Source organism: Mus caroli, unplaced genomic scaffold (assembly GCF_978045245.1).
Source record: "Mus caroli unplaced genomic scaffold, Mus_caroli_1 scaffold_10, whole genome shotgun sequence".
Taxonomy (NCBI): domain Eukaryota; kingdom Metazoa; phylum Chordata; class Mammalia; order Rodentia; family Muridae; genus Mus; species Mus caroli.
The window spans coordinates 57,171,112-57,196,034 of record NW_028227265.1 but is presented as its reverse complement, the minus strand read 5'-3'; the positions used below and the strand labels follow the sequence as shown (position 1 = coordinate 57,196,034).

Sequence of the window (24,923 nt, the reverse complement as noted above, 5' to 3'; positions counted from 1 at the left end):
TAGTTTCAGTCTATAGGACACAGGTTTCTTTGCTGTATGCTAAGGGCATCACCCTGTCTGTAGCCTACATCCCAGAGACCACACAAAAACCAGTGACCACCATATGCACAAGGACAGGGCAGGCTCAGAGCTTCCTCCTGGCTTTCTGGAAAGGGCCAGCGCTCATGAGACAGGGAGGCAGGCACTTCGAGCCACACCCTACAAAGTCCTCAGCAGCTAACCTCACAGTACCACTGACCCATCCCTGTAAAAGTACCTGGTTGATGTCATCCTGTGTGCACTTCAGGGACCTGAGGATGGTCTCCAGCTGTGCACGCCCAGCCTGGATGCTCTGCTCCAGCTGTGTCTCCTCCTGCTGCAGCCGATTCAGCTCTGACTTGGCCCTGTTCAGGTCATCCTCCTGGGACTTTAAGTCTGACTCCTGAGACTGAATCTGGGTTTTCAATGATGAGATCTGAAGTGAGAGCCAAAAGGACTCACAAGTCAGGGCACAGAAAGACACAAAGACACAAGCTTTCTTTCTCACTGTGTGTGGAACTAGAGACATAGCTGGTGGATAATGGTGCCAGACCAAATCTCCCTGATGTCCTCTGATCACACACAAACATATCCACAAATTCTCACAAGCATGAGTGTGTTCTCTCTCTCTCTCTCTCTCTCTCTCTCTCTCTCTCTCTCTCTCTCTCTCACACACACACACACACACACACACACACACACACACACACACACACACGAATGAAGAAGTATAAAGCATAAGGAGTCTGCATAGCCAGAGGTCAGTGTACAGGACCTGCAGTTAGAGAAAGCAGATAATGTGTGATAAAAGGGGTCACAGCAGGAGGCCGCGGCACCTGCAGCCCTGCTCCCTGTTGTAGGACATCCAGGGCAGTTACTGAAGCCATGCAGTTTTGCAACCGGATCCCTAGGAACAGAGGGATTGTTCACACATCAGGCCTCAGGAGCCTAGATATTTCTCAGCTGGCATTTGGTCATCTGCTGGCAAGAGCTGTCAGGGAAGCTCGGGGACACTGGCCACACCATGAACTCACTGTCTGGGTCTCATCCTGGCATTTCTGCCGCACGTCACTCAGCATGTCCCGCAGCTTAGCCTTCTGCTGGTCCATCTCATCCAGGCGGTCCTGGGCATCCTGTTTCTGAGCCTCAAGCTCCTGCAGACTACTAGTTTCCCGGTCTAGGTCATTTTGTAATTCCTATGGGAAATGGGTGGTATTGACTGGCACTGGTAACAACAGTTCCTAAATAAGAGATTAAAAGCAGACCCTGGGCTGGACTGTGGTTCAGCATTAGAAACTGTGTGGGGAGGGGCTCCATCCCTGTGCCTGCCAAGGATGAGTATGAGGCCCTAGGTTCTGTTCCTGGCACCTGAGCACAGATTAGGCTTGGAGTTTTATACTTACTGCCTACCAGCTATGAGTGAAACCCCAGGTTCCACCCACAATGTCACAAAGGAAACCAAAACACATCTCAATCCCAAGGCTGTCCCAAGCATTGTCATACATTCAGCACACAATTCTGACATTTTCCTACATACAGCAGGCCTGAGCTGAGGCACAGCATCCACACCTGTACTTCGCTGGTTTTCTGTCTGATTGCCTCTTCCTTTTCTCTGATGTCTTGTTCCAATGAGTATTTCTCTCTGCAGGTTTAAAAACAATGGATGAAGACAGTCAACACTGCACAGCACAGAGCTGTCATCTTGACTTTAGGCCTGAACCTACATGTTCCCATACAGAACAGTCCCTGAAGCCCTCCATGTGTCCTGACCCCTCAGGCTTGCCACACAAATGGTCCTATGTCACCATGACAGCATGTGTCTAAGGCCCTCACCAGAGGCCAGATAGATCAGCTAGCCTCAGGAACTTTTTTACAGCAATACTCCTGGACTAACCAAGAATGCTCTCTACCCTAGGGCACAGTGCCCACTGCCTCAGAGCACAGTGTTTTCATCATCTGACAGACAAACAGGAAAATAGAGGCTCCCAAGCAACGAGGACTTGCCAGCCCTTGCTGGCTCTGGAAGTTCAGGAGGCAGACAGGGTGGAGTAGGAGTGGTCCCCAGCATTAGCAAGGGGCTTCCAGCTGACAAGTCAGCAAGGAAATGGAGAGCTTGAATCCAGAGCAGCAAGGACCCAGTGAGAAGTCCAGGCATACACCTTCTCCTTGGGCTCCAACACCAGCGGACAGCTGGCACAGGCACCTGCATACCCTCCCTATGAGCTACTATACTCATGTCACCAAACTACTTAGTTCTGTGACTGTCACACTAAGAGAAACCATTTCCTATATCCCACATCCAATCAAAGGCACTCAGTAGTCTGACACTGATGGACCACTCAACAAAGAGGGGCACAGGGACAAAGAATTGCAGATGAACACCATCCAGTACTGCAGGGACAGTGGGCTGTGAGGAGGTACTGTGGGAATCGGAAGATATGTTGTGAAGAGTTTCATTAAGGACAAGAATAGAAAGCAAAGCTGGGCTAGGGGAGCCAGGGGGAGTGCATGGAGTGATATGACAGTCGCTGGCTTCTGGTAAAAGGGCAATGAGGAACTGCTCCACTGTGTACAGCAAGTGTGCCAGGTTTAGGTCTGTCACCTAAGCTGTGTGCTAGACTCTCATCTCGGCTGTTTGTATGCCCAGGCAACTATGTAGCTACAACCTGACTGAGGCTACCTGAATGATACAGACTCAGAGCACCAATGATCCAAGCAGAGGTAGATCTGAGAAGACCTGTGTCCTCCCCTCCTTCAAAGGCTTATGGGGAAATAGACACAAGACTGCTGCATCGGGACTCACCAAAAAGTAGGCAGTCACATACCTCTGCAACTGTGCGATCTCCTGGCTAATGTCATCCAGCTCTTTAACACCAGTGAACTCCCCTGATGCCAGAGTACTTGAACTGTCCTAGAATCAAAACTTAAAATGTCACAGGGAGCCAAGTAGCTTACATGTCAGGGGGACCAAAGCACCGGCCACTGACTTGAGAACAGTCCAGGTGGCCCAATCAAAGGATCCCCATCCCCTTAGTCCCACCCCCAAACGTGGCCTGGAGACTGAGGACTGGGGGGGGGGGTAAGGGTGGGGGGGGGTGTCTTGGGGCATGAGCACCACCTTCTGGTGGGTGGTGGGAAGAACAGAAACAAGGATGCCTGGCTACTCACTGGAATGGGAGTGCCTCTCTCAGAGGGTGGCACCATGTCAGGCGAGAGGACTTGAGGAGGGTCGATGCCTTTACTGACCTTCTGCTGAATGAAATACATAGCTAGTGCGAATTGCTCTTTGCTTAACTTGCCCGTTTGTCTTGTATCAGCCAGGGCCCTGGGAGAGATGTGGGATGCAATTACACATCACAGTTGCATTTGCCACCTATCCTGAGCCCACCCCGATTATCAAGCCCACCAGGACCACAGCAAGCCCCGGGCACTGCCTCCATGTTCCCATCAATGTTGATGAGCACTTCCTTAAGGATGGTCACAGGTGCATGGGAGCAATGCTCTGGCCTACAGAACCTGCTTTCAGGAAGAACACCTCCCCACAACACACACCCCTTCAGTTGACTGTGAGGGTCAAGGCTTTCTTGGTTCATTTTGTTCAAGGTACTCCAGAGATGCAAGTGGCCAGCACAGACCATGAGTCCTTGGGCAGATGGGACAGGGCTACATTCTCATTCCTGTTGAGGCTGTGCATGGTCTCCAGTGAGAGCTTCACTCTGGAGGTCTCAAGACACCCTCCCTGACCACAGAGTCTTCAACAGCAGGAGCTTGCCTTGGGACAACCTGTGTCTTGTGTGGAACCAGGGAGGACAGGAGTATCCTAGATGAGCTGGCAGTGCATGGCCTGGTGAGGGCAAGCACTTCTGACTGCTAGTTAAAAGTGCAGTCTCTTGCCAGAGGTGGGCACAAGGCCTTCATGGGCCCACTCTGCAGCAGCTACCTGCAGAGCATAAACGCAAAGCAGGCTTAGGCTGCTGAGGCTTCTCCACTTGAGTGCAACAGTTAGCTCTAAAGAAGCAGGCAGGCTGGCTAAAGAGGCAACTGAGTGCCCCCTGACCCTTGGGGCCGGCTCTCCTCCCTACCTGGCTAGGGTTACTCAAGATGGTTCTTTCTGGCCATCAGGTGACCAACTCAGTTCCCTGATCCAGTCAGAAAGCAGCCAGGAAGCTACTCCAGGCTCTGGTTTGGAACAAGCTAACTTACTGGACCACGCCAGTTACCTTCAGAAGAATCCTCACTCTGAGATGTCAGTTCTGTCCAGTACTTAACAGAGGTAGGATGAAGGCAGATCCCTCATCCAGCACCAAGTGTTTGTTATTCAGTGGCCACCATCTACACTAGAACAGCTGTAACAACTTGCAAGAGAACCCTGAAAATCAACCTAATAGCTGATGACTGTCCCTGTGCTAGTTGGCTTTGTAAACTTTATACAACCTAGAGATATCTAGGAAGAGGGACTCTTGAGACAATGTCTTCATCAGATTGGCCTGTAGGCAGCTCTGTGGGGGCATTTTTCTCATTAATGATTGATGGGGTTGGAAATTTCATTGTGGGTGGTGCCAACCCTGGGTAGGTGGTCCTGAGTTGTATAAGGAGACTAAGCAAACCATGGGGAACAAGCCAGTAAGCAGCACTCCTCCATGACCTCTGCTTCTGCTCTTGCCTCCAGGTTCCTGCCTGACACTGTGATCTGGAAATGTAAACAGAAACAAGCTGTTTCCACATTGTTTTGGGTCATGGTGTTCTATCACAGAAATAGAAAGCCTAACTAAAACAATCCTCCATAGGAGAGTAGGAGTTGGACCCTCATCTACACCTCCCAATCCCTCTATGTCATTCTGACTTAATCTCATGTGGCCTTGGGTCTCAAGAGGTACCAGGGTCCACAGAATGTGGAAAGATTACTGAAGAGGACCAGCTGTGGGGTCACCAGCACATCTGGCTGACATTTACTGGCAATGCAGTTGTCCCCCCCAAAATCACACTCTGGTGACCCACTCGACTTCAGTGCAATGTACTTGGAATGTTCATGTCCAAGTGGGACCTCACTGGAACTGTCAAGGTCCTTGTTGAGGTTACTCAAGTGGCAGGCAGAATGACGGTTACAGGTGGCTGTGACAAGGTAAGGCTTGTGGAGAAGACTATTTCAACACAGCTCTCCAGTATCAGATAAGGGCTGACCCTACCTCCCTGTATACTGTCACCTGGAAAACGGGAGCCCTCCCCACCCTCTTTCCCAGCCTTTCAGAGCACCTCCACCAATGTTTCCATCATTACCAGATGTGTGCCAGAAGGTTCTGAGTGAGGCCTGAGTGCATGAAGATCTCCTTAACTTCCTGGCCACTCACATAGCCATCAAGGTCCAGGTCTGTCTTCAAAAAGATCTCATCAAAGCGCATCTTATCTGCCACAGGCACAACCCAGGCCACTGGTGGCTGAAACAGGTTACAACACAGTGACTTATTTGTGAGCCCTGCCCCAGCCTCAGCCCTGCTTATAGTTCTCACTGACAGTGTCAGGACCATACAGCCCAGTCCAGGACCCTGGCTAGGAGCAGAGAGAATAAAAAAAGGTCAGATACACAGACACGCATACAGTGAACTTTGGGTCAGTGGGGGATCTCTGCTGCTACCATTTCTGCTTCCTGTAAACCCAGAACAATAGCATATGGAGACAGTCTCAGGATAGAAACATCCAGGAAGAAACTGCAGCTGCTGACCAGTTTCCATTTTTTGTTGTTGATTTTACTATATGATTATCCCTCAGCTCTGGAGAGTCTGAGACAGGAATATTAGGAGTTCCTTGTCAGCCTGGAACTATAACAAGACCCAGTCTTTTTTTTTTTTTTGTGTGTGTGTGTGTGTGTATGTTTTCAGACAAAGAGTTTTTCTGTGTAGCCCTGGCTGTCCTAGAACTCAGAAATTTGCCTGCCTCTGCCTCCCAAGTGCTGGGATTAAAGGCGTGTGCCACCACTAGCAAGTAGCTAGCAAGACCCAGTCTTAATGAGCATGGGATACATTTATCTGCTACTGACTTCTCTATGCTGCACAGCCATTCCCTATGCAGTCTCTTTGGGCTCAAGAGGCATGTTAGTGCATGCTAGCTACTGAGCCCTCCTGGACACCAAAGCTCTCAGCACTTTCTTAACATGTACACAGACCCTGAGCACATCCTCCCAAGCACTTTCCCCATCTTAACATGACTAAGAATGCCCGACTCAATGTTACAGCTGTGTGCAGCACATTATTTCTCTGTCACAAATGCTCATGGGACAGGAAAATAATGTCCTCTGCCAGGACAGCCTTTCCAGCGTCCAAATCATGAGCTTCTGTTCTTCATAGAAAGTCCTAGGTACTGTACCAACAAAATAAGCTCTTGTCCCAGTGCCGGAGCCAGGCACACTGATGTGTGATGAGTGAGAGGGCAAGCCTGTGGTTAGAAGGTGCTGCACTGAACCCAGGCCACACATACCTGCTGTGGCATGTACCCACACCCATGTGTGCTCATGCAGTCAATGAATAAATGTAAACAAAGAAAAAAAGCAGGCAATGCAACAGCCTTACAGTAGAAAAACCTCATCCTTTCATTCAGTCTCAGGGCACTGAAGCAGTTAGAAAACAGGGGCTAGGGCTGGGAGCTTCTTCAGTGTTAAAGACTGCTTGATGCATAAACATGAGGACAGGAGTGCTGATTCTAGAATCACATAACAAACAAGCAGGACATCCTGCAATTGCCTACAACTCCTGTGCGAAGAGATGCAGAGTCAGGGAGACCACTCAGGTATGTAGGCTACCAGCCCAGCCAGGAAAGAAAGAAGAGCCCCAGAGATCAAGAGACCTTGCCACAAAGGAATGGAGAAACAGTGATGGAGGAGGACATCTGATATCTTCTGTGGACTCCAAATAAAGATGTGTGCACATACTTACACAAATGCATGCATATAAACAGATAAACAAATGAAAGAGTCTGTTGTCAGTGAGGTGAGTCTACGAGCAAGCACAGGTTCTGTGAAGACACTGGATCACTTCAATGAGGACTTGAGCAATAGAGAGTACTGTCCAGGCCCTATGTACACCACGGAATAATTCCACTTACCTGAAAGAAAGCTCATTCTGAATCATAGTAATTTTTTAAGGTTCTTTTTTGTTTGTTTATTTATTTAATGTGTATTGGTGTTTTGCCTGCATACATCTACGCACCACATGCTCAAGTACAGACTGCTGTGAGCTGCCATTTGAGTGCTGGGAATTGAACCTGGTCCTCTGGAAGGGCATTCATTCAGTACTCTTTAATCACTAAGCCATCTCTCCAGCCCCATACCTCTAGTAAGGTTTTAAAAGAATTTGATCAAAGCTTTCTCTTTATTGCTGATGAGAAATGATATACAAGAGGCCTTGGGCACTGACCTGCTTGACGCTGTGCTTTGGGGACAGGCTGCCTGTGCTGTTGAGGCTGCTTACACTGCCGTGGGATGGTGTGGAGCGGAGGCTGTCTTTGGGTGGGGGACTAGCAGGCAGGACAGGCACAGCTCCTGCAAACACAGTCTTCTTCCTCTTGGAGGGTGGGATGAGGGGCGGGGGCAGGATGGAGGGCACTGGTTCCTTCTCCAGGGCGCGGTACACCAAGTGCATAGCCTGTGATGTCAATGAGAAGAAAAAGGCACTGGGGGTGGGGGTTGGCCCAGAACATAAAGAGCACCTCATGCAGTCTGGGAGCCATGGGGATTTCTAGAGGCTCTAAGGAAGCTGCTCATCTTTTCTCTCGCATCATCCTCCCCTGCATCTTCAAGACATGTCCAATTTAGGCAGCTGAGTGAGCACAGAAGAGAGCCATCCAGACACAGCACACACCCACTGTCTGTTCCATCCTAAGATCAGAGTTACCTGTGGTCTGCAAAAGTTATGTAGAAAATTCCGGAAACAAAAACACACATTCCTAGCACTTCTACTAGAGTGCACTGCCATGACTGGTGTGAGACAGGTTTCCCAGGATAGCCTCACACTCACCAAGTAGCTGAAGACGCCCTTGGACTCCTGACCTTCCTGCTGTGTCCACAGGATTTTGGCATGCTTGGCAAGCACTCTACTCAGTAAACAGCCCAGTCTTTGTTTTAATTACCTCACTATAATCTTTACTACTTTATTACCAATCAAATCCGTAACAACTAAAGACACACAGGGAAAAGTTGAAGCACACATATGTAACAGATTTGCTTGAGTCTCTAAGCACTTACACCTCCCCTCAGCAGGCAGGTTGACCACCAGCCTCAAGGCTTATGATTTCCAAAGTTCTGAAGTCTGGAGGTGCACAGACACCAAGAGGAGACACAGTATGACCCTAGAGGGGACAGTGTGAGACAGCAGGGAGCTACTGCACTGCAAGAGGAGAGAGATGGTCTAAGTCATGTCTATGTATTTATTTATTCTGAGGCAAAGTCATGGTATAAAGTTGAGGCTGGACCTGAATCCCAATCCTCCTGCCTTAGCCTTCTGAGTCCTGGGATGATAGGCACACTGGCAAAAATCACAGCTTTTGAAGGGTAATTTTCATATCTATGAGTGTTTTGCCTATCTGTGTCTGTATTTTCAACTGTTGCTTACTGTGAGAGCTAAATGCTGGCAGGATTTTGGCATTATCATAAGAACTTGGCCCATCATCTGCTTCTGATTTGTATGTTAGTCCCTTCCCATCTGCCCAAAACATGAAGGTCAGGTAAGCTCCCCAATGCCTAAAGGCGACTGATCTAAGAAATTTGGAAATGTGGTCTCATTGCTGATTGGTTGCAATAATGAGCTGACAGACAATAGCTAGGGTAGGAGCTGTAGATGGAGAGGGAGCCGCAGGATAGATAGCAGGAGAGATGCTGGTGGCAGCAGCAGCAGCAAAACTGAAAAGGACAGGAAGGGAACAGACATGGACTGGAGCAGGGCAGGGAGGTAAAAGAGGTGGGTCTACAGGGTGGGTCTCAGCGATACAAGGTTGGATTAAGTCGCTGGAGACTGCCCCAGCAAAAGGCCTAAAGCTGTAAACCACATAAACGTCTCCATGTCTTATTTATACCTCAGCTGGGTTCGCAAGAGGCCTGCAACACCAGGTCTTCTGCAGTACTCTTTTTTTTTTTTTTTTTTTTTTGGTTTTTCGAGACAGGGTTTCTCTGTATAGCCCTGGCTGTCCTGGAACTCACTTTGTAGACCAGGCTGGCCTCGAACTCAGAAATCCACCTGCCTCTGCCTCCCAAGTGCTGGGATTAAAGGCATGCGCCACCACCGCCCGGCTGCAGTACTCTTAAACCCGAAGACATTTCTCCAGAACCAATCTCACAGATTTTAAAGTCTATTTTAAAATGTAACTGCAAAGTCAGGTGCTGTACACACTTATAATGCTAGAACTTCAGAGATAGAGAAAGGAGAATCAAGAGTCCAAGACCAGCTTCAAGGAGGCAGTGATGGCTAAAGCCTTTAATTGTTTAATCCCAGGACTCAAGAGACAGGCAGACAGAATTCCGAGTTTGAGACCAGCCTGGTCTACAAAGAGAATCCCCGTCTCAAAAAAAAAAAAAAAACCAAAAAACCCTAATAGAACAAACAAACAAAAATATCAGCTTCAATTACCTGAGACTCTCTCAAAAAAACAAAAATAGGTGGGACAGTGGTGGCACATGCCTTTAATCCCAGCACCCAGGAGGCAGAGGCAGGTAGATCTCTGAATTCGAGGCCAGCCTGGTCTATAGAGCAAGTTCCAGGCCAGCCCACAAAGACAGAGAGAAAGGAGGGTGAAACAGGCATTGTAAGGTACTTACACTGGATAAAAGAATCTGAACTCTCCAGTACTCCTGAACATTTTCTAAGTACTGGGAAGATGTAAAAATAAACACATTAAAACACAAGCCTGCAGCACCAACCAATGTGGGCACTTCCTTAGGTCTCAGCAAGGTGGGAACAAGACACAGAGGACTTACCACAGCAAACTCATCTCGGTCCAAATGTCCATCCTTGTCTATGTCACTGAGGTCCCAGACCTAAAGGGGACAGACAGATCCAGGAGAGTGATGTAAGAAGGAAGGGCTTTAAGGCTCACCCAGCACAAGCATGAGACCAAGGCAATCACTGGCCATTAGGGAGCTCTATACCTGTCTTCTAACATACCCACACAAGTGAACATACACAAAGCACACACACATACAAACATCACACACAAAGAAAAGGGAAGAAAAGAAAAGAAGAAGCATTTAAGAACTAGTCTGTGAGGTTGAGGCAAGAGGATTGGAAGCTCAAGGCCAGCCTGGGCTACACAGAGTTCTTGGTTGTCTTGGCTATATAGCAAGATCCTATCTGTGGTGGGCTGAGTGAGAATGATGTTAGTATTTGCAAACTTAGGCTTTGAGGTTTCAAAAGCTCAAGCCAGGTCTCTCCCTGCCTCTCTGCCTATGGATCAGGATATATCTCTCAGCTACTGCTTCAGCACTTCTTCTGCTTGCCTGCTGCCATGCTTTTCACCATGATGACAATGGACTAAACCTCCGAAACTGTACACAAGTCTCCAATTAAATGCTTTATAAGAGTTGCTTTGTTCATGAAGTCTCTTCACAGCAACAGAACAGTAACTAAGACCCTACCTAAAACTATCAAAACAAGAAACCAAAACAGCAGCCTAACCCTGCATCTCTCTGAAAACCATCCTCTGATGGAGTGCTGAAGATCAAGGTCGAGATCTGCATCCTTCCTACAGCATGCTCTCTTCCTAGGCAACCCTTTCAACTGAAATTTGAATCAAACCTGGGTCCTCTGCAGGTCATAAGCCCTAAGACCCAGCCCCAATATCACAGACTTTAAAGTCTTTTGAAATGTAACTGAACAGGTGCTGCCCATAGTTCTAGAACTTGGAAGACAAAGGCACATCTAGTGGGCATTAAGAGACAGTCTCAGAGCCACTGAGGACCAGTGTTGGTTGCTTTTAGGCTCTACTAGAGTTTAGGGGCCTCTGAAAGACCTTGGTCCCTCTGTAGCAACGCCCCACAGATGACAAGCTTGCCTGACCCACATATACTATAAAGCAAACTGCCAGGATGCCGCCTTGGGTGCAACCATGCCTCTCCAGAAGAACAGAGCCTGCAGTAGGGACCTGAAGCCAAACACTCCACATTCATAAGAACAAATTTGAAGTTCATTTTTGATGAGGGACTCCCAATGCAGGATCCAGCCAACCAGGCTGGCCTCAAACTCATGCTCCTCCTGCCTTAGCCTTTTGGGATTATAGGTGTACACTGCACATCCAATAAAACTGAGGCTTTAACATAAATAAATTAAAGAAATGTACTATGGAGGTAGATCAGGAGTTTAAGGTTACACCCAGCCAATATGGAAGGCAAGAGATCCCATCTCAAAATGATAAAACCAAAAATGAAGTATCTAAGACTATTTCTAAACCTGTGAGTTGAAAGTGCCTTAACCTCCAGACTGACAGGCAGGAAAAAGCATTTCCTTAAAGAGAAAGCAAAGCCAGGCGTGGTGGTGTACGCCTTTAATCCCAGCACTCGGGATGCAGAGGCAGGCGGATTTCTGAGTTCGAGGCCAGCCTGGTCTACAGAGTGAGTTCCAGGACAGCCAGGGCTATACAGAGAAACCCTGTCTCGAAAAACCAAAAAAAAAAAAAAAAAAAAAGAGAGAAAGCAAGGCCAATGGAATGGCTCAGCAGGTAAAGATGCCTGCTAGAAAGCCTGAAAAGGTAAGTCTGATCCCCACATAGAGACAACCAGATCATGCAAGCTGTCCAATGACCTTCACAGATACACAGTGGTGTACACACATACTATGCATATATACACACTAAGTTTTTAAATGTAGGCAGCATGGTGGCACACTCCTTTAATCCCAGCACTGAGGAAGTAGAGTTAGCAGATTTTTATGAATACAAGACCAATACTATCTACACAAAGAGTTCCAAGCCAGCCAGGGCTCCATTGTGAAACTGAAGAAAGAAAAAAAGAAATTTTGATGTAATTGTCTTTTAAAGCTGAATGTGGTGCAATGCACTTGTAAACCCAGTGCTGGGAAGGCAGAGACAGGATCATGCCTGGATTCTCTGGCCAGTCAGCCCAACTCAGCAACTTAGTCAATTCTAGGCCCACTGAAAGACCCAATCTACAAAAAAGTAGACAGCAGTTTAGGAATGCTTCCAAGATTGTCCTCTGAACCTCACATATATACACACTCCTGTGAAGACACTTAAAAAAAAAAAAAAAAAAAAAAAAAAACACAAGTAGAAAGAAACAAATAGACAAAAGAAAAGAAGGATTTGTGCTGGGCTCAGCGCAGGCTCTCTGGTTACAGGTCCCCGTAACCTTCTTCCTCTGCCTGTACCTCCCATCATAAAATGGAAGGGTGCCAGCATCTTCCCGGGGCAGAAGAGCAGTCTTGACATACAGGGAGCATCTGGTGGTATAGGGCATGATGGTGGGAGAATGGTGACTATTAACAGTCAAGCATACTGCAGTGCAGGATGGGAAAGTACCCAGCCCAGCACCTTACCCTGCCCAGCACATCCAGAGGTAGTTTCGAGTTCATGAGGACCGGCTTGACCTTGTCTCCAGAGAGTAGCCCATTGACTGGTAGAAGGCTTTCAAAGATGCCATCAAACTTTGCCTTCTCCTCCACCTACCAGGAAAGAAGCCAGACTGAGTAAGAACAAGCAGCGTGGATCCATAGCCAGGTCTGCCTACTTGGTGAGAGCAAGATGGCTGGGTTTCCAGGGAGAATTTAATTTATGGCTTGGGAGGAACAGCTCCCTGGCACTTTGAGTCTGGGGGTGAAGGGGAGCAGAGGCCAGCAGGGTGATGTTTCCCTCTGGAGTGAGCATGATCAAAGTCAGCCTCTAGTGGAACCAATGGCACAGCCTCTCATTCCAGCACCAAGACAGAGCTAGGAAGATGGCGGGCTTGAAGCCAGCCTGTTATATGGGGAGATCCTGTCTCAGATGTAAATCTCAGTGCCAACATTTTGCTTTTCATATTGCAAACACAAGCTGTGATGGGGCTCAACACAGTAAAGGTTTGAGTGCCAATCTCACCACCCCCCCAAAAAAAGGGTTTGGAAAAGAGTGCTGGTGCTGTGGCTTGGTGGGTAGAGTGCTCATGAAGCATGCACAAAGAGCCCTGGACTCCATCTGCAGCACGTGTAATTCACCTGCAATTCCAGCACTCAATTCAAGGTGGAAGCAGGAGGACTAGGAGTTCAAGATCATTCTTGGCTGCACAGCAAGTTTGAATACATGAGACCCTGTCTCAGAAAAACAAACTAACGGACTAAGGATGTAGCTTGGTGGCGAAGCCCTTGCCTGAGAAGCTCAAAGCTGTCCAAGAGATACCTAACAGGATCAAGAAAAAAGGGAGAACATGAACCATGGGGGTGGGGCTACTGCCATTCTGAGAGCATCCACAGCCCATACTTGTAGTTCAACTCTGGCTCAGGAGTCACAGGTTTTATAGTCATGTATCTCTAGTTTTAACTTACTTATACACATTTAAGTGGGAGCACCCACACCATGGTACTTGTGTGGCAATCAGAGGACAGCTCTCTCCTTCCACTATGTGGATTCCAGGATCACCACACTTGGCAGCCAGCACTTCTATTCACTGAGCCATCTCGCCAGCCCATCTTTTTTTGTTTTTGAGACAGGTTCTTCCCTACATGACCCATGCTGGTCTTGAACATGTGATCTGTCCTCCATCCTCAAGTTCCCAAGTGTTGGGATGTCAAGCCCGGGCCACTGTGATAAAACAGCGACTGAGACAGAAGTTGGTATCAGGAACTGGGATACTACTGTGAAGTCCTCACCATGCTGCTTATTGCTGCATGTGAACTTTGGATTAGGAAAGTAGTAGAATGATTAAAGTGGGGGATTAATGGATCATCCTAGTAGGAGCATAGAAGACAGTGCTGAGGGTAATTTGAACTGTGGAAAAAGAGTAATAATGTGACCAAAAAAAAAAAAAGTGGCCCTTCTCTGAAAAATTTGCCTGAAGCTAAATTAAAGAGTTTGGGATTAACAGGGTTGGCAGAGGAGATGCCAGGGCAGCCTAGTATTATTGACTCTATCCTGGTGTGGTTTTTTGTTTTTTTTTTTAAACTCTTATATATTACATGTCCATGCAGTTTCCTCTCCCCCTTCTCATTCTAATCCTTCCCCCATCCCCATCCACTCCTGCTCCATTTCCCTTCAGAAAGGGCAGGCCTCCCAGAGATATCATCTATCATAAAAAAAGAGCAAGCTGAGCAAGGAAAAATACAAAAGGTAGAGCCCGAGGAGAAAAGTTGCAAGCAGTGTGATGGAGCAGAGTCTAGTGCCTACCAAGACCTAAAGGGCAAGACCTCACCCAGTTAAGCTTCTAACTTCTGAAAAGAAATTTTAAAAAAGTTTAGAGTTAGGCATGGTAGTGCTGCCCATAATCCCAGCACTCAGAGGCAGGGGCAGGCACATCTCTGAGTTCAAGACCAGCCTGGACTACAGAGAAAATTCCAGGACAACCAAGCTTAGGCAGTGAAGGAAACCATCAAAAACAGAAAGCTGCTTAAGATGTAACTGAATGAGGAGGCCATGTTCCAGCCCAGGTTAAGAAGCAGAACTTGGGGGCCGGGCGTGGTGGCGCACGCCTTTAATCCCAGCACTTGGGAGGCAGAGGCAGGCGGATTTCTGAGTTCGAGGCCAGCCTGGTCTACAAAGTGAGTTCCAGGACAGCCAGGGCTACACAGAGAAACCCTGTCTCGAAAAACCAAAAAAAAAAAAAAAAAAAAAAAAAAAGAAGCAGAACTTGGCAGCTTTGGCTATGTGATTATGGCTTTAGAGGAAAAGATACAAGAAAGGGGTTATAGAATCTCCCTCCACGACTATGGAAAGCCACTGAGGCCTGGCAGGTAGTAGGGGGTGTCCCTACATGAAGCCCACAGAAACCATTGTGTGAAAGTGAAGCTTGGATTGCCTTAGAGACCTCAAAATGTTGCAGATGCCAGAGACATGGGATATAGTTTCAACAGAGAGTAGAATCAGCCCACGAGAAAGAAACTTGCTGTAGGAACCAAAGCAGGACTGATTAGAGCACTAAAAAGCACTTTGATATCAGACATGGATGCAGAGTTTGGACTCTGCCCTGATGGTTTTCAGGCTTGCTTTTGTCCAGTATTTCCTCGATATGTTCCTTTTCTTTCCTTTTGGAAAGGTGATGTACATCCCGTGCCATTGTATGCTGGTAAAATGAGATCTATGTTCTCATTTTGGTTTTATAGAGGATTACAGTTAAAGAGATTGCATGAATCTCAGAAGAGACATGCTTCCCACCATGATAATAATGGGCTAAATCTCTGAAAGTATAAGTCAGCCCCAATTAAATGCTTTCATTTATAAGAATAGCTGAGGTCAGACTGGAGAGATGGTCCAGCAGTTAAGAGCACTGACTGCTCTTCCACAGGTCCTGAGTTCAATTCCCAGCACAATTTCACACAACCATCTCTAATGGGTATCCAATGTCACCTTCTGAAGACAGTAATAGTATACCCACATACATGAAATAAATAAATCTTTAAAAAAAAGAAAAGAAAAGATTTGCTGAGGTCGCCGTGCTTCTTCATTACCAACTGGACAGTGACTAAAACAGCCACCATGCTTATTTGCTAATTTTCCTTCCTTAGAGGCAAGACCACATCACATTATGCATGGAAGAGAACACCTTAGGTGCTGAGCAAGGGTTTTTGCAGATCAGTGGACACCTCAGAGAGGAAAGAGTGGCTGGAAGACTGCCTGAGTTGGGTGTCTCCTGTCTACTCGGAAGAACCAATACAAGCAACACAGCCTCAAATGCTTGCTGAGAGCTCAGGGATTCAACTGCAACCTCAAATCCTTAGCTCCTTGTTCTAAGACTCAGCTGCGAGATGTAGTACAGAGACTGGAGAAGCGATTTTCCAAGTCACGTTTAGGCATAGCTATTTTCTCTGTACTGGAGAGGTAGAAGCAGAGGGTCAGCAGTCAAGAGCAGCTTCAGTTATAGTCTGAGTTTGACATCAGTCTGAGTGATATGAGACCCTTTCTCAATAAGAAAAAAATCAAAAATTAAAGAGATGGAGAGATGGCTCAGAGGTTAAGAGCATCCAAGTGCAGTTCCCAACAACCAGCTGCAGTGAATCCCACCACTTCTGGTCCCCAAGAGCACAAAGACCCACCATAGGTAGACAAATAATTTAAATAAAATAAATTCTTAAAAACTAATAAAATCAGCCGGGCGTGGGTTCCAGGACAGAGTGAGTTCCAGGACAGCCAGGGCTACACAGAGAAACCCTGTCTCGAAAAACCAAAGGAAAAAAAAAAAAACCCAAAAACGAATAAAATCTGGGTGGGTAGGGGAGCGGGGAGGTATAGGGGATAGCATTTGAAATGTAAATGAGGAAAATACCTAATAAAAAATTGGAAAAAGAAAGAAAAACTAACAAAATCAAAACACAGATATGATCCTTCAATACTGTGGAGACATAAAAAGGCAAATGTATTCCAGAACATTCTGAATAGTACAAATGGCTTGTCCCTGTTCACTTACCCGCACAGCCCAGTGGGTCTCTGCAGATGACTGTGTGGCCATCAGTGGGCTGCTGGTATCATGCTGAGGAAAAAAGGCACATGTGACCAAAAGGATCTTATTCCAAAATGGGAAGGCCACCAAATGGGGATGACCTATGATCCCACAGCTTCCCTCCCAGGTGTGAGCCAAGGTATGCACACAGATTTATGATCGTTTAGTTATGCAAGGCTCTAAACAGCCAAAGGTGGACAAATGAGCTGTATCCTTGGTCATAGCAATAACAATAGCCTGATCCAGGCTGAGGGAAAATGCCACGTACAAGGCGATCATATCCTGTATGACTCCATTAAGAGAAATGTCCCCCAAAGACAAATCTACACAGAAAGATAATGGGTGGCTGCCAAGGACTGGGTGATAGAGAATCAAAGATTAAGGTATGGTCCAGGGCCTTCCTTTTAGGAGGTGAGAACCAGGACTCAGGATGATGGTGCACAACACTGTCACCTAACTGTGCACTCTATTTTATTTATTTATTTTGTTTTTGTTCTTGAGTCAGGATCTCACTGTGTCCTAGAACTCACTCTGTAGACCAGGCTGGCCTCCAACTCAGAGATTTGTCTGCCTCCCAAGTGCTGACATTAAGGGTGTGTGAACCTAGGTGAACTGTGAAATTTTTTTTTATTAATTTTTTTTTATTAAGTATTTTCCTCAATTACATTTCCAATGCTATCCAAAAAGTCCCCAATACACTACCCCCCCCCACTTCCCTACCCACCCATTCCCACTTTTTGGCCCTGGCATTCCCCTGTACTGGGGCATATAAAGTTGGCAAGTCCAATGGGCCTCTCTTTCCAATGATGGCCGACTAGGCCATCTTTTGATACAAATGCAGCTAGAGACAAGAGCTCCAGGGTACTGGTTAGTTCATAATAAACTGTACATTTTAAAATGGAAACTTTTATGTGCATTTCACCTTGACTAAAACACAGTAAAGACAAGAGAAAACATGGAGCCGTCACTCACATGTATGCACGTACGCACACACACACACACATACACACACAGTACCAGGAGTACTCACAAATTTTGGTGGTGGCATGGTGAGGCTCAGACTGCTCAAGGTGACTTCATGGCCACTCTGTGCACAGGCCACCAGTCGCAGTGCAACATAGAAACCCTGTAAACCCAAAAAGAGGCTTCAACACTGTACTGGCTATTTTTGTGTCAACTTGACACAGCTGGAGTTATCACAGAGAAAGGAGCTGTAGTTGAGGAAATGCCTCCATGAGATCTAACTGTAAGGCATTTTCTCAATTAGTGATCAAGGGGGAAAGGCCCCTTGTGGGTGGGACCATCCCTGGGCTGGTAGTCTTGGGTTCTATAAGAGAGTAGGCTGAGCAAGCCAGGGGAGGCAAGCCAGTAAAGAACATCCCTCCATGGCCTCTGTATCAGCTCCTGCTCCCTGACCTGTCTGAGTTCCAGTCCTGACTTCCTTTGGTGATGAACAGCAGCATGGAAGTGTAAGTCGAATAAACTCTTTCCTCCCCAACTTGCTTCTTGGTCATGATGTTTGTGCAGGAATAGAAACCCTGACTAAGACAAATTGGTACCAGGAGTGGGGTATTCCTGTGACAACCTGACCATGTTTTGGGGAGGACTGTGGAAGGACTTTGGAACTTTGGGCTTGAAGATCCATTCGTTGTTAAGAGCTCTGTCAGATGTTGTGTAGGAGCTTGGAAGATAATGCTGAGAACAGTGCAGAAGATGGAGGCCTGGTTTGTGAAATTTCAGAGGGAAAATTAAAGACTCTCTTCAGGGCCATTGCTGTTTTTATTGTGAAGATTTTGTAGTTCTGGTTAGCTGGGGCTGAAGAATCAGCTGTGATTAACAAGATACCAGAACTACTAAAGCAAAAACTTTGCATTACTGGGACTATTGATGCTGGTTAGCTGGAGCTAAGAAATTAGCGGTGATTAAGAAGAGACCAGCATCGTTGAGGTGACATCTTCTGGGAAGTGTTTTCTGAAAGCACAAAGAGGCTGTGTTCCAGAAATAGGCAAGGTTGTACTCCTTCTGCAGCAGGACTTGGTAATGTGTAAGGGTCACCCAGGTGGTACTGGTTTTGAAAGCATGAAGGGGTCATGCAGAGCAGCTGAGGCTCGGCACTGTGAGAGGCCATGGAAGGCCATTGGTGAAGGTGCAGCCTCAGTTGTAATTGAAGGCCCAGGACTGAAGGGGTCACGCAGTGTTTTGGAGATGCCAGTACCACGAGATGACCACCAAGAGCAGCAGCAGCAGTGGAGTACAGGCATCTGGAGCCCAGAGGACGACATGTGTGCTACAAAGGGCATGGCTGGAGAAGTGACCCAAGCCCTTGGAGGAGCCCAGAAGATCGTGAGTTGGATCCCAGACGTTGGACGGTTGGAGATTGATTTTTGCTTTGATTGTGACTGTGCCCTGATATTTTCCCTCTTGAAGGAAGAAACTGTTTTAGTGGAGCCCACAGTTAAGAGACTTTTAATTGTAAAAAGACTTTGGATTTTAAAAGAGATGGATATTTTAAAGAGATTGAAATTTTAAGAATATGTAAAGACTGTGGGACTTTTAAAGTTATTTAGATCTTGGGGATGAATAAGAATGTAAGGGTTGAGACTTACTAGTGATGTGTTTGTGTGTCAAGTTGACAAGGGGTCAATTGTACTGGCTATTTTTGTGTCAACTTGACACAGCTGGAGTTATCACAGAGAAAGGAGCTGTAGTTGAGGAAATGCCTCCATGAGATCTAACTGTAAGGCATTTTCTCAATTAGTGATCAAGGGGGAAAGGCCCCTTGTGGGTGGGACCATCCCTGGGCTGGTAGTCTTGGGTTCTATAAGAGAGTAGGCTGAGCAAGCCAGGGGAGGCAAGCCAGTAAAGAACATCCCTCCATGGCCTCTGTATCAGCTCCTGCTCCCTGACCTGTCTGAGTTCCAGTCCTGACTTCCTTTGGTGATGAACAGCAGCATGGAAGTGTAAGCCGAATAAACCCTTTCCTCCCCAACTTGCTTCTTGGTCATGATGTTTGTGCAGGAATAGAAACCCTGACTAAGACAAACACCATAAGGCAGGCAGTCCATAAGGTTCTCAGTTCCACTGTGCTGACTGAAGAACCACAGCCGGTGGCCATTGGTAAGTCCTGAGCACTGAAGAGGTCCAAGAAAAGGGACTTTCCCAGAGATAATGAGCTTCTAGATCAGGAAACGCTGGAGCAGTCATACACTCATAATGACTGATGGATCAAACACACCTATCCTATTTTGTTTTCTGTTTCTGTGGGGCCAGGAGTAGGATGTAGCCTAGGAATTCCAAGCAAGAACTTTCCTCCAAAGCAGTACTACAGCCCAGGGTATTGGATTTAAACAACTTTTTCTTTTTTTTGAGATGAAACTGCATGTATTTACTAGGAAGGAAGGTTCATGTGCATCCAGTGTGCATGTAAAAATCTGAGAGCTTGGGGAATTTAGCTCTCTCTTTCTACCATGTGGGTCTAGGGATTGAATTCAGGTTGTTGTTGGGCATGACAGCAAACACCTTCACCAGAGGAATTGTCTTGCTGACCTACTTTTTCTTTTTAGTTAGTTTTGCTGTGTTTTTTAATCTATTTTTTTTTAATGTATGGGTGTTCTGTCTGCACACACACCTGCATATCAGAAGAAGGCATCAGATTCCATCATAGATGGTATGAGCCACCATTTGGTTGCTAGGAATTTAACACAGGAACTCTCTAGTTAAGAATTAAGTCTCAGCCGGGCGTAGTGGCGCACGCCTTTAATCCCAGCACTCGGGAGGCAGAGGCAGGCGGATTTCTGAGTTCGAGGCCAGCCTGGTCTACAAAGTGAGTGCCAGGACAGCCAGGGCTACACAGAGAAACCCTGTCTCGAAAAACCAAAAAAAAAAAAAAAAAAAAAAAAAAAGAATTAAGTCTCGGGGGCTGGAGAGATGGCTCAGTGGTTAAGAGCACTGATTGACCTTCTAAAGGTCCCAAGTTCAAATCCCATATGGTGGCTCACAACCATCTGTGACAAGATCTGACTCCCTCTTCTGGGGTGTCTGAAGACAGCTGCAGTGTACTTACATATAACAAATAAATAAATAAATCTTTAAAAAAAAAAAAGAAAAAAAGAATTAAGTCTCGAAGGGCTGGCGAGATGGCTCAGTGTGTAAGAGCACTGACTGTTCTGAAGGTCCTGAGTTCAAATTCCAGCAACTACATGGTGGCTCACAACCACCCTTAATGAGCTCTGACACCCTCTTCTGATGAGTCTGAAGACAGCTACAGTGTACTTATTTATAACAATAAATAAATCTTTGGGCCTGAGCCAGTAGAGCTGACTGGAGTGAGTGGGGTTGACCAGAGCGAGCAAAGGTCCTAAATTCAATACCCAACAACCACATGAAGGCTCACAACCATCTGTAACAGCTACAGTGTACTCATATACGGGCCACATGCATGCATACACACACATTTCTGTGTTGCTGTGTCATCATCCCGTGTTGTGCGTGTGTCGGGTGTGTGTATGTTTGTTTGTTTTGAGACAGTCTCACTGTGTAGCCCTGGCTGGCCTGATGCTCACAGAGATCCATTCATCTGCCTCCGCTGACTGACTGTTGGGATTAAAGGTGTGTACCACCATATCAGGTACAATTCATTTTAATTATCTTAATTCTTTAAAATGTTTTAATCATTTACAGTTTTGGTTTTGTTTAAAGGTGAGTGTGTGTGTGTGTGTGTGTATGTTCTGAGTGGTCAGAAGAGGGCATCGATTCTTTGAGACTGGAATTGCAGATGCTTAAGCTGACAAATATGAGTGCTGGGACCTGAACTATGTAACAGCTGAACCTGCTCTCTCTCTCCTGATAATGTTTAGCTTAGTCTACCTGGCACAATGGGAGCTACCTAGGATAAAAGTCTCAATTGGAGGGCTGTTTCAAACAGGCCGGCTTATGAGGAGTTTTCCTGGGTTGCCTGAGATGAGGAAGCCAACCTGCATATGGCCACATCACCCCTGGGATAGGCCTGGACTGAGGGAACAGGAAAAAGCAGCTGAGCACTGGTTTGATGCATTTATTACTTGCTCCTGACTGGATGGGATCAGCTGCTTCAGGTTCCTACAGCCTTGACTGCCCCAACACACACACACACACACACACACTTGCAGTAGGTTGTATCTGGAACTGTGAGCTACAGGTACCCTTTCCCCAAGTTGCTTCTGTCTAGGCAATTTACTATAGCAACAGGTAAAGAAACTAATACAGGTACAAGACAGTCAAAGGCATGCCACTGAGTCAGGGGCCTAGGTGTACTTAAAGACCTGCATTCCACAGTGAGAACTCCTCACTTGAGCCTGGCAGCTATGTGTGGATGATAGCAGACAGTGGAAGAAACATACAACTAGTCCAGCCTCAGGGGTTCCCATCCCCTTCCCTGATCCACGTGTGCATATATACCTGTTTGTCCAAGAACCCTTTACCTTCGGGGTCTGCCAAGTCCCATATCTGTGGAAACACAAAAGTGCCTGTGAGTGTGAGTACTGCTCACCAACAATACACAGAACAGGAGTCATATCAACCACTTCTCTGTCATGGGCACTGGGACCAATAGCCAACAGCCCTGCCCTGCCAGGCCAGGGTTATTTGGTGGTAGGGCTCAAATAATACCCTGTGCCCACTTAGCTCCCAGGGTGAAGGTGCCTATTTAGATCACTCCACAGCAACATGAACCTATAGCTATCAAGACACCAAAAGCCCTCTGTTCTGGTCTGCTGCCTATGCCTTGAAGGTGACTACCACCTGAGACTGACCAGGCTAGTCTCAAACTCAAGGAATCTATCACCCTCTGCCTCCAGAGTGCTGGGATTAAAGGAGCATTCCCTATACCTGGCATTGTGGCTTTGGTTTATCTTTGCAAAGACAGGTCATACTATGTACTCCATCCTTCTGTCTTATCCTCCCAAGTGTGAGGATAGGCAAGGAAGGTCATATCTAACAGCTTCATCCAGACCTGCCTTCACACCCACCAGTTACAGCTAAGAGGCTTGGATGTCCTGGTCCTGCCCCAAAGAAGATCTGCATAGCTGCTTTCATTCCAAGGATGCAGGAAGCCATGCTTCATCTTCCCTACCTTCCCCAGGATGATGTCTGAGAGCCCCGATTTCTTCAGAAACAGCGCAGCCTCGCTTGCCCCAACTCTCCCTGTGTAGGCAGGGTCCACCTGCAAAGGGACAGCAAGAGTTGACACATCCACTTAGAAATAACATCTCCATGTGTACTCACAGAAAGCTGCTTTAAAAGCACGCCCAACTTCAACAAAGATATGTGGCTAGGTGCAACTCAGTGGCTGAGCTGTTCTGCATGTAAGAGGCTCTGCATTTTGCCCACAACACCAACACATACATGCACACAGGAGTACATACATACACAACATATATAAAGGCAATGATGGGCTGGAGAAATGGTCAGTTGGCAAAGGTGCCTGCCACCAAGCCTGACGGCCTGAGTTTGATCCCTGGGACCCACATGGTTAAAGGAGAAAGCTGACCCTACGAGTTGTCCCCGACCTCTACAGGCATGCTATAGTACAGGTGAACACATACACCTACACAGAAAAGAAAAAGAAGATAACACTTAGACATACCTGCTTGTAATAAGACTCGTATAACGGATTTCCACTGGGAATCTAAACAAAACAGAAGAGTCACAAAGTGCTCACAAGCAGACATATGTATGGCCTGCCAACAAAGAAGCACCCTCCCACCCTGGCCTTTTTCTCTTCAGGTACTATCTAGGATGGTCTTTTCTGTTTTGTTTCATTTTTGTTGGGACAAGGCACTGCTAGATAGCCCTGGCTGGCCTTAAAGTCCTAGTGATCCTCTAGCTTCAGGCTCTCAAATACTGATATACAGGAAAGAACTGCCACACCCAGCCTCAAGCCAAGTGATCTCTTGCCTTAGCCTTAAGTGGAGGTGACAATACACAATGTTTTGCCATCACCAAAATATGCCCCGGTTCTAGTAAGAATGTGTGCACCCCGCATCCCCAGAACAGAGGGCTCACATAGGATAGGCAATGGCAGAAGAAAGGCCCCCTTTCTTTGCTTCCTTCCAAGCCCCATGTGTTGGGCAAGTGTCAGTATGTGATCCTGGGTCACCAGCATGCATTTGGCTGTTTTCAGGCTCCCTAACAGCTGCCTAACAGCAGACAGTACATAGACTCACGCTGCAGGGGTCTTCCAGGACACACAGCCTTGTGCTGAAAGCAACCACTCCCAATGTGCAGGAGGCCCAAGGACACCCCACAATCAGCCAGAATGTGTCTGGCTCATTCCAAGCTTCAGTTCACAGGTTCCCACTTATCCCATTACCTCCCTCACTGGCCTCAACAGGGCACCTCTATAAGGAGGAAGGAGTCATCTGGGGGAGGAAGCCTCCTCAGTGGGGAAGTGCAGTGCATAGCTACTAAGCAACAGTGTGGTCTCCAGTCCTGGGGGGAGGGGTAGCCAAGGGAGGAGTCAGGACAGCTGGGGGTATTTAGTGCTACCAAGTCTCAAACAAAAAACTAAAGCAGGTAAACAACCAAGCCACTATATGAAAGAGCTTTCTTTGTTGGGGCTTTTGGAAGACTGAAGTACAGATGCAGGGAGCACCAACACCAGTGAGCAGTGGGGGAAGGGGCACCTTCCAGTTCAGCCAGGGGCCCCATAACCTGAAGCTTCAGGCTGCTATCACCCTGGAAGTGATTTCCCAAGGGAGGATGTGTCCTGCCCACTCTGTCTGCCTGCCTAAATGTGGGTATCCTGCTTGGCCATCCCAACCACCAGAGCTTACAGGAGAAAATCTGTTCTTGATCAATAGACCAGCCTTGGGAACCCATCACAAAACACACCAGGGCTGAGTGAAAAGAGTGAGCTTAGGCTTAGAGGGTGCCATCCACACAGCTGCAAGGGAGATGGAGACAGATGCCGACAGATGCCAGGTGTGGGGGGATGGAGGAGAAGGGTGCAGTCCACACAGCTGTGGGGGATGGAGGGTCCTTCTGAGTCATTATGAGAGGTTTATCAACACTTGCTTAAGGTCTGTGGAGCATGTCTTCAAGTCCTAGAACTCAGGAGGCAGAGACAGGAGGATCTCTATGAGTCTGAGGCCAGGCTGGTCTACACAGTGATTTCCAGGCTATCTAGGGCCAAACATAATGAGACTGTCTTTTTTTTTTTTTTTTTTTGGTTTTCGAGACAGGGTTTCTCTGTGTAGCCCTGGCTGTCCTGGAACTCACTCTGTAGACCAGGCTGGCCTCGGACTCAGAAATCCAC

At 47.1% G+C, this 24,923-nt stretch overlaps 1 protein-coding gene across 9 annotated transcripts in view; it reads right to left on the bottom strand.

The window, feature by feature from the left end:
* Eps15l1 (epidermal growth factor receptor pathway substrate 15 like 1) overlaps positions 1–24,923 on the bottom strand; it is an 83,895-nt gene that overhangs the window by 39,177 nt on the left and 19,795 nt on the right. For all 9 annotated transcript variants that reach the window (XM_085843823.1, XM_085843821.1, XM_085843825.1 and 6 more), the window contains 14 exons: positions 23,253–23,294; positions 22,740–22,829; positions 22,067–22,114; positions 17,661–17,756; positions 16,598–16,660; positions 12,546–12,671; positions 9,977–10,036; positions 7,425–7,652; positions 5,296–5,453; positions 3,187–3,343; positions 2,844–2,929; positions 1,588–1,660; positions 1,053–1,214; positions 257–454 (listed from right to left, as the gene is read on the bottom strand). In XM_085843823.1, coding sequence (XP_085699949.1) covers positions 257–454; positions 1,053–1,214; positions 1,588–1,660; positions 2,844–2,929; positions 3,187–3,343; positions 5,296–5,453; positions 7,425–7,652; positions 9,977–10,036; positions 12,546–12,671; positions 16,598–16,660; positions 17,661–17,756; positions 22,067–22,114; positions 22,740–22,829; positions 23,253–23,294 — 1,587 coding nt within the window. The remainder of the gene's footprint in view (positions 1–256; positions 455–1,052; positions 1,215–1,587; positions 1,661–2,843; positions 2,930–3,186; positions 3,344–5,295; positions 5,454–7,424; positions 7,653–9,976; positions 10,037–12,545; positions 12,672–16,597; positions 16,661–17,660; positions 17,757–22,066; positions 22,115–22,739; positions 22,830–23,252; positions 23,295–24,923) is intronic.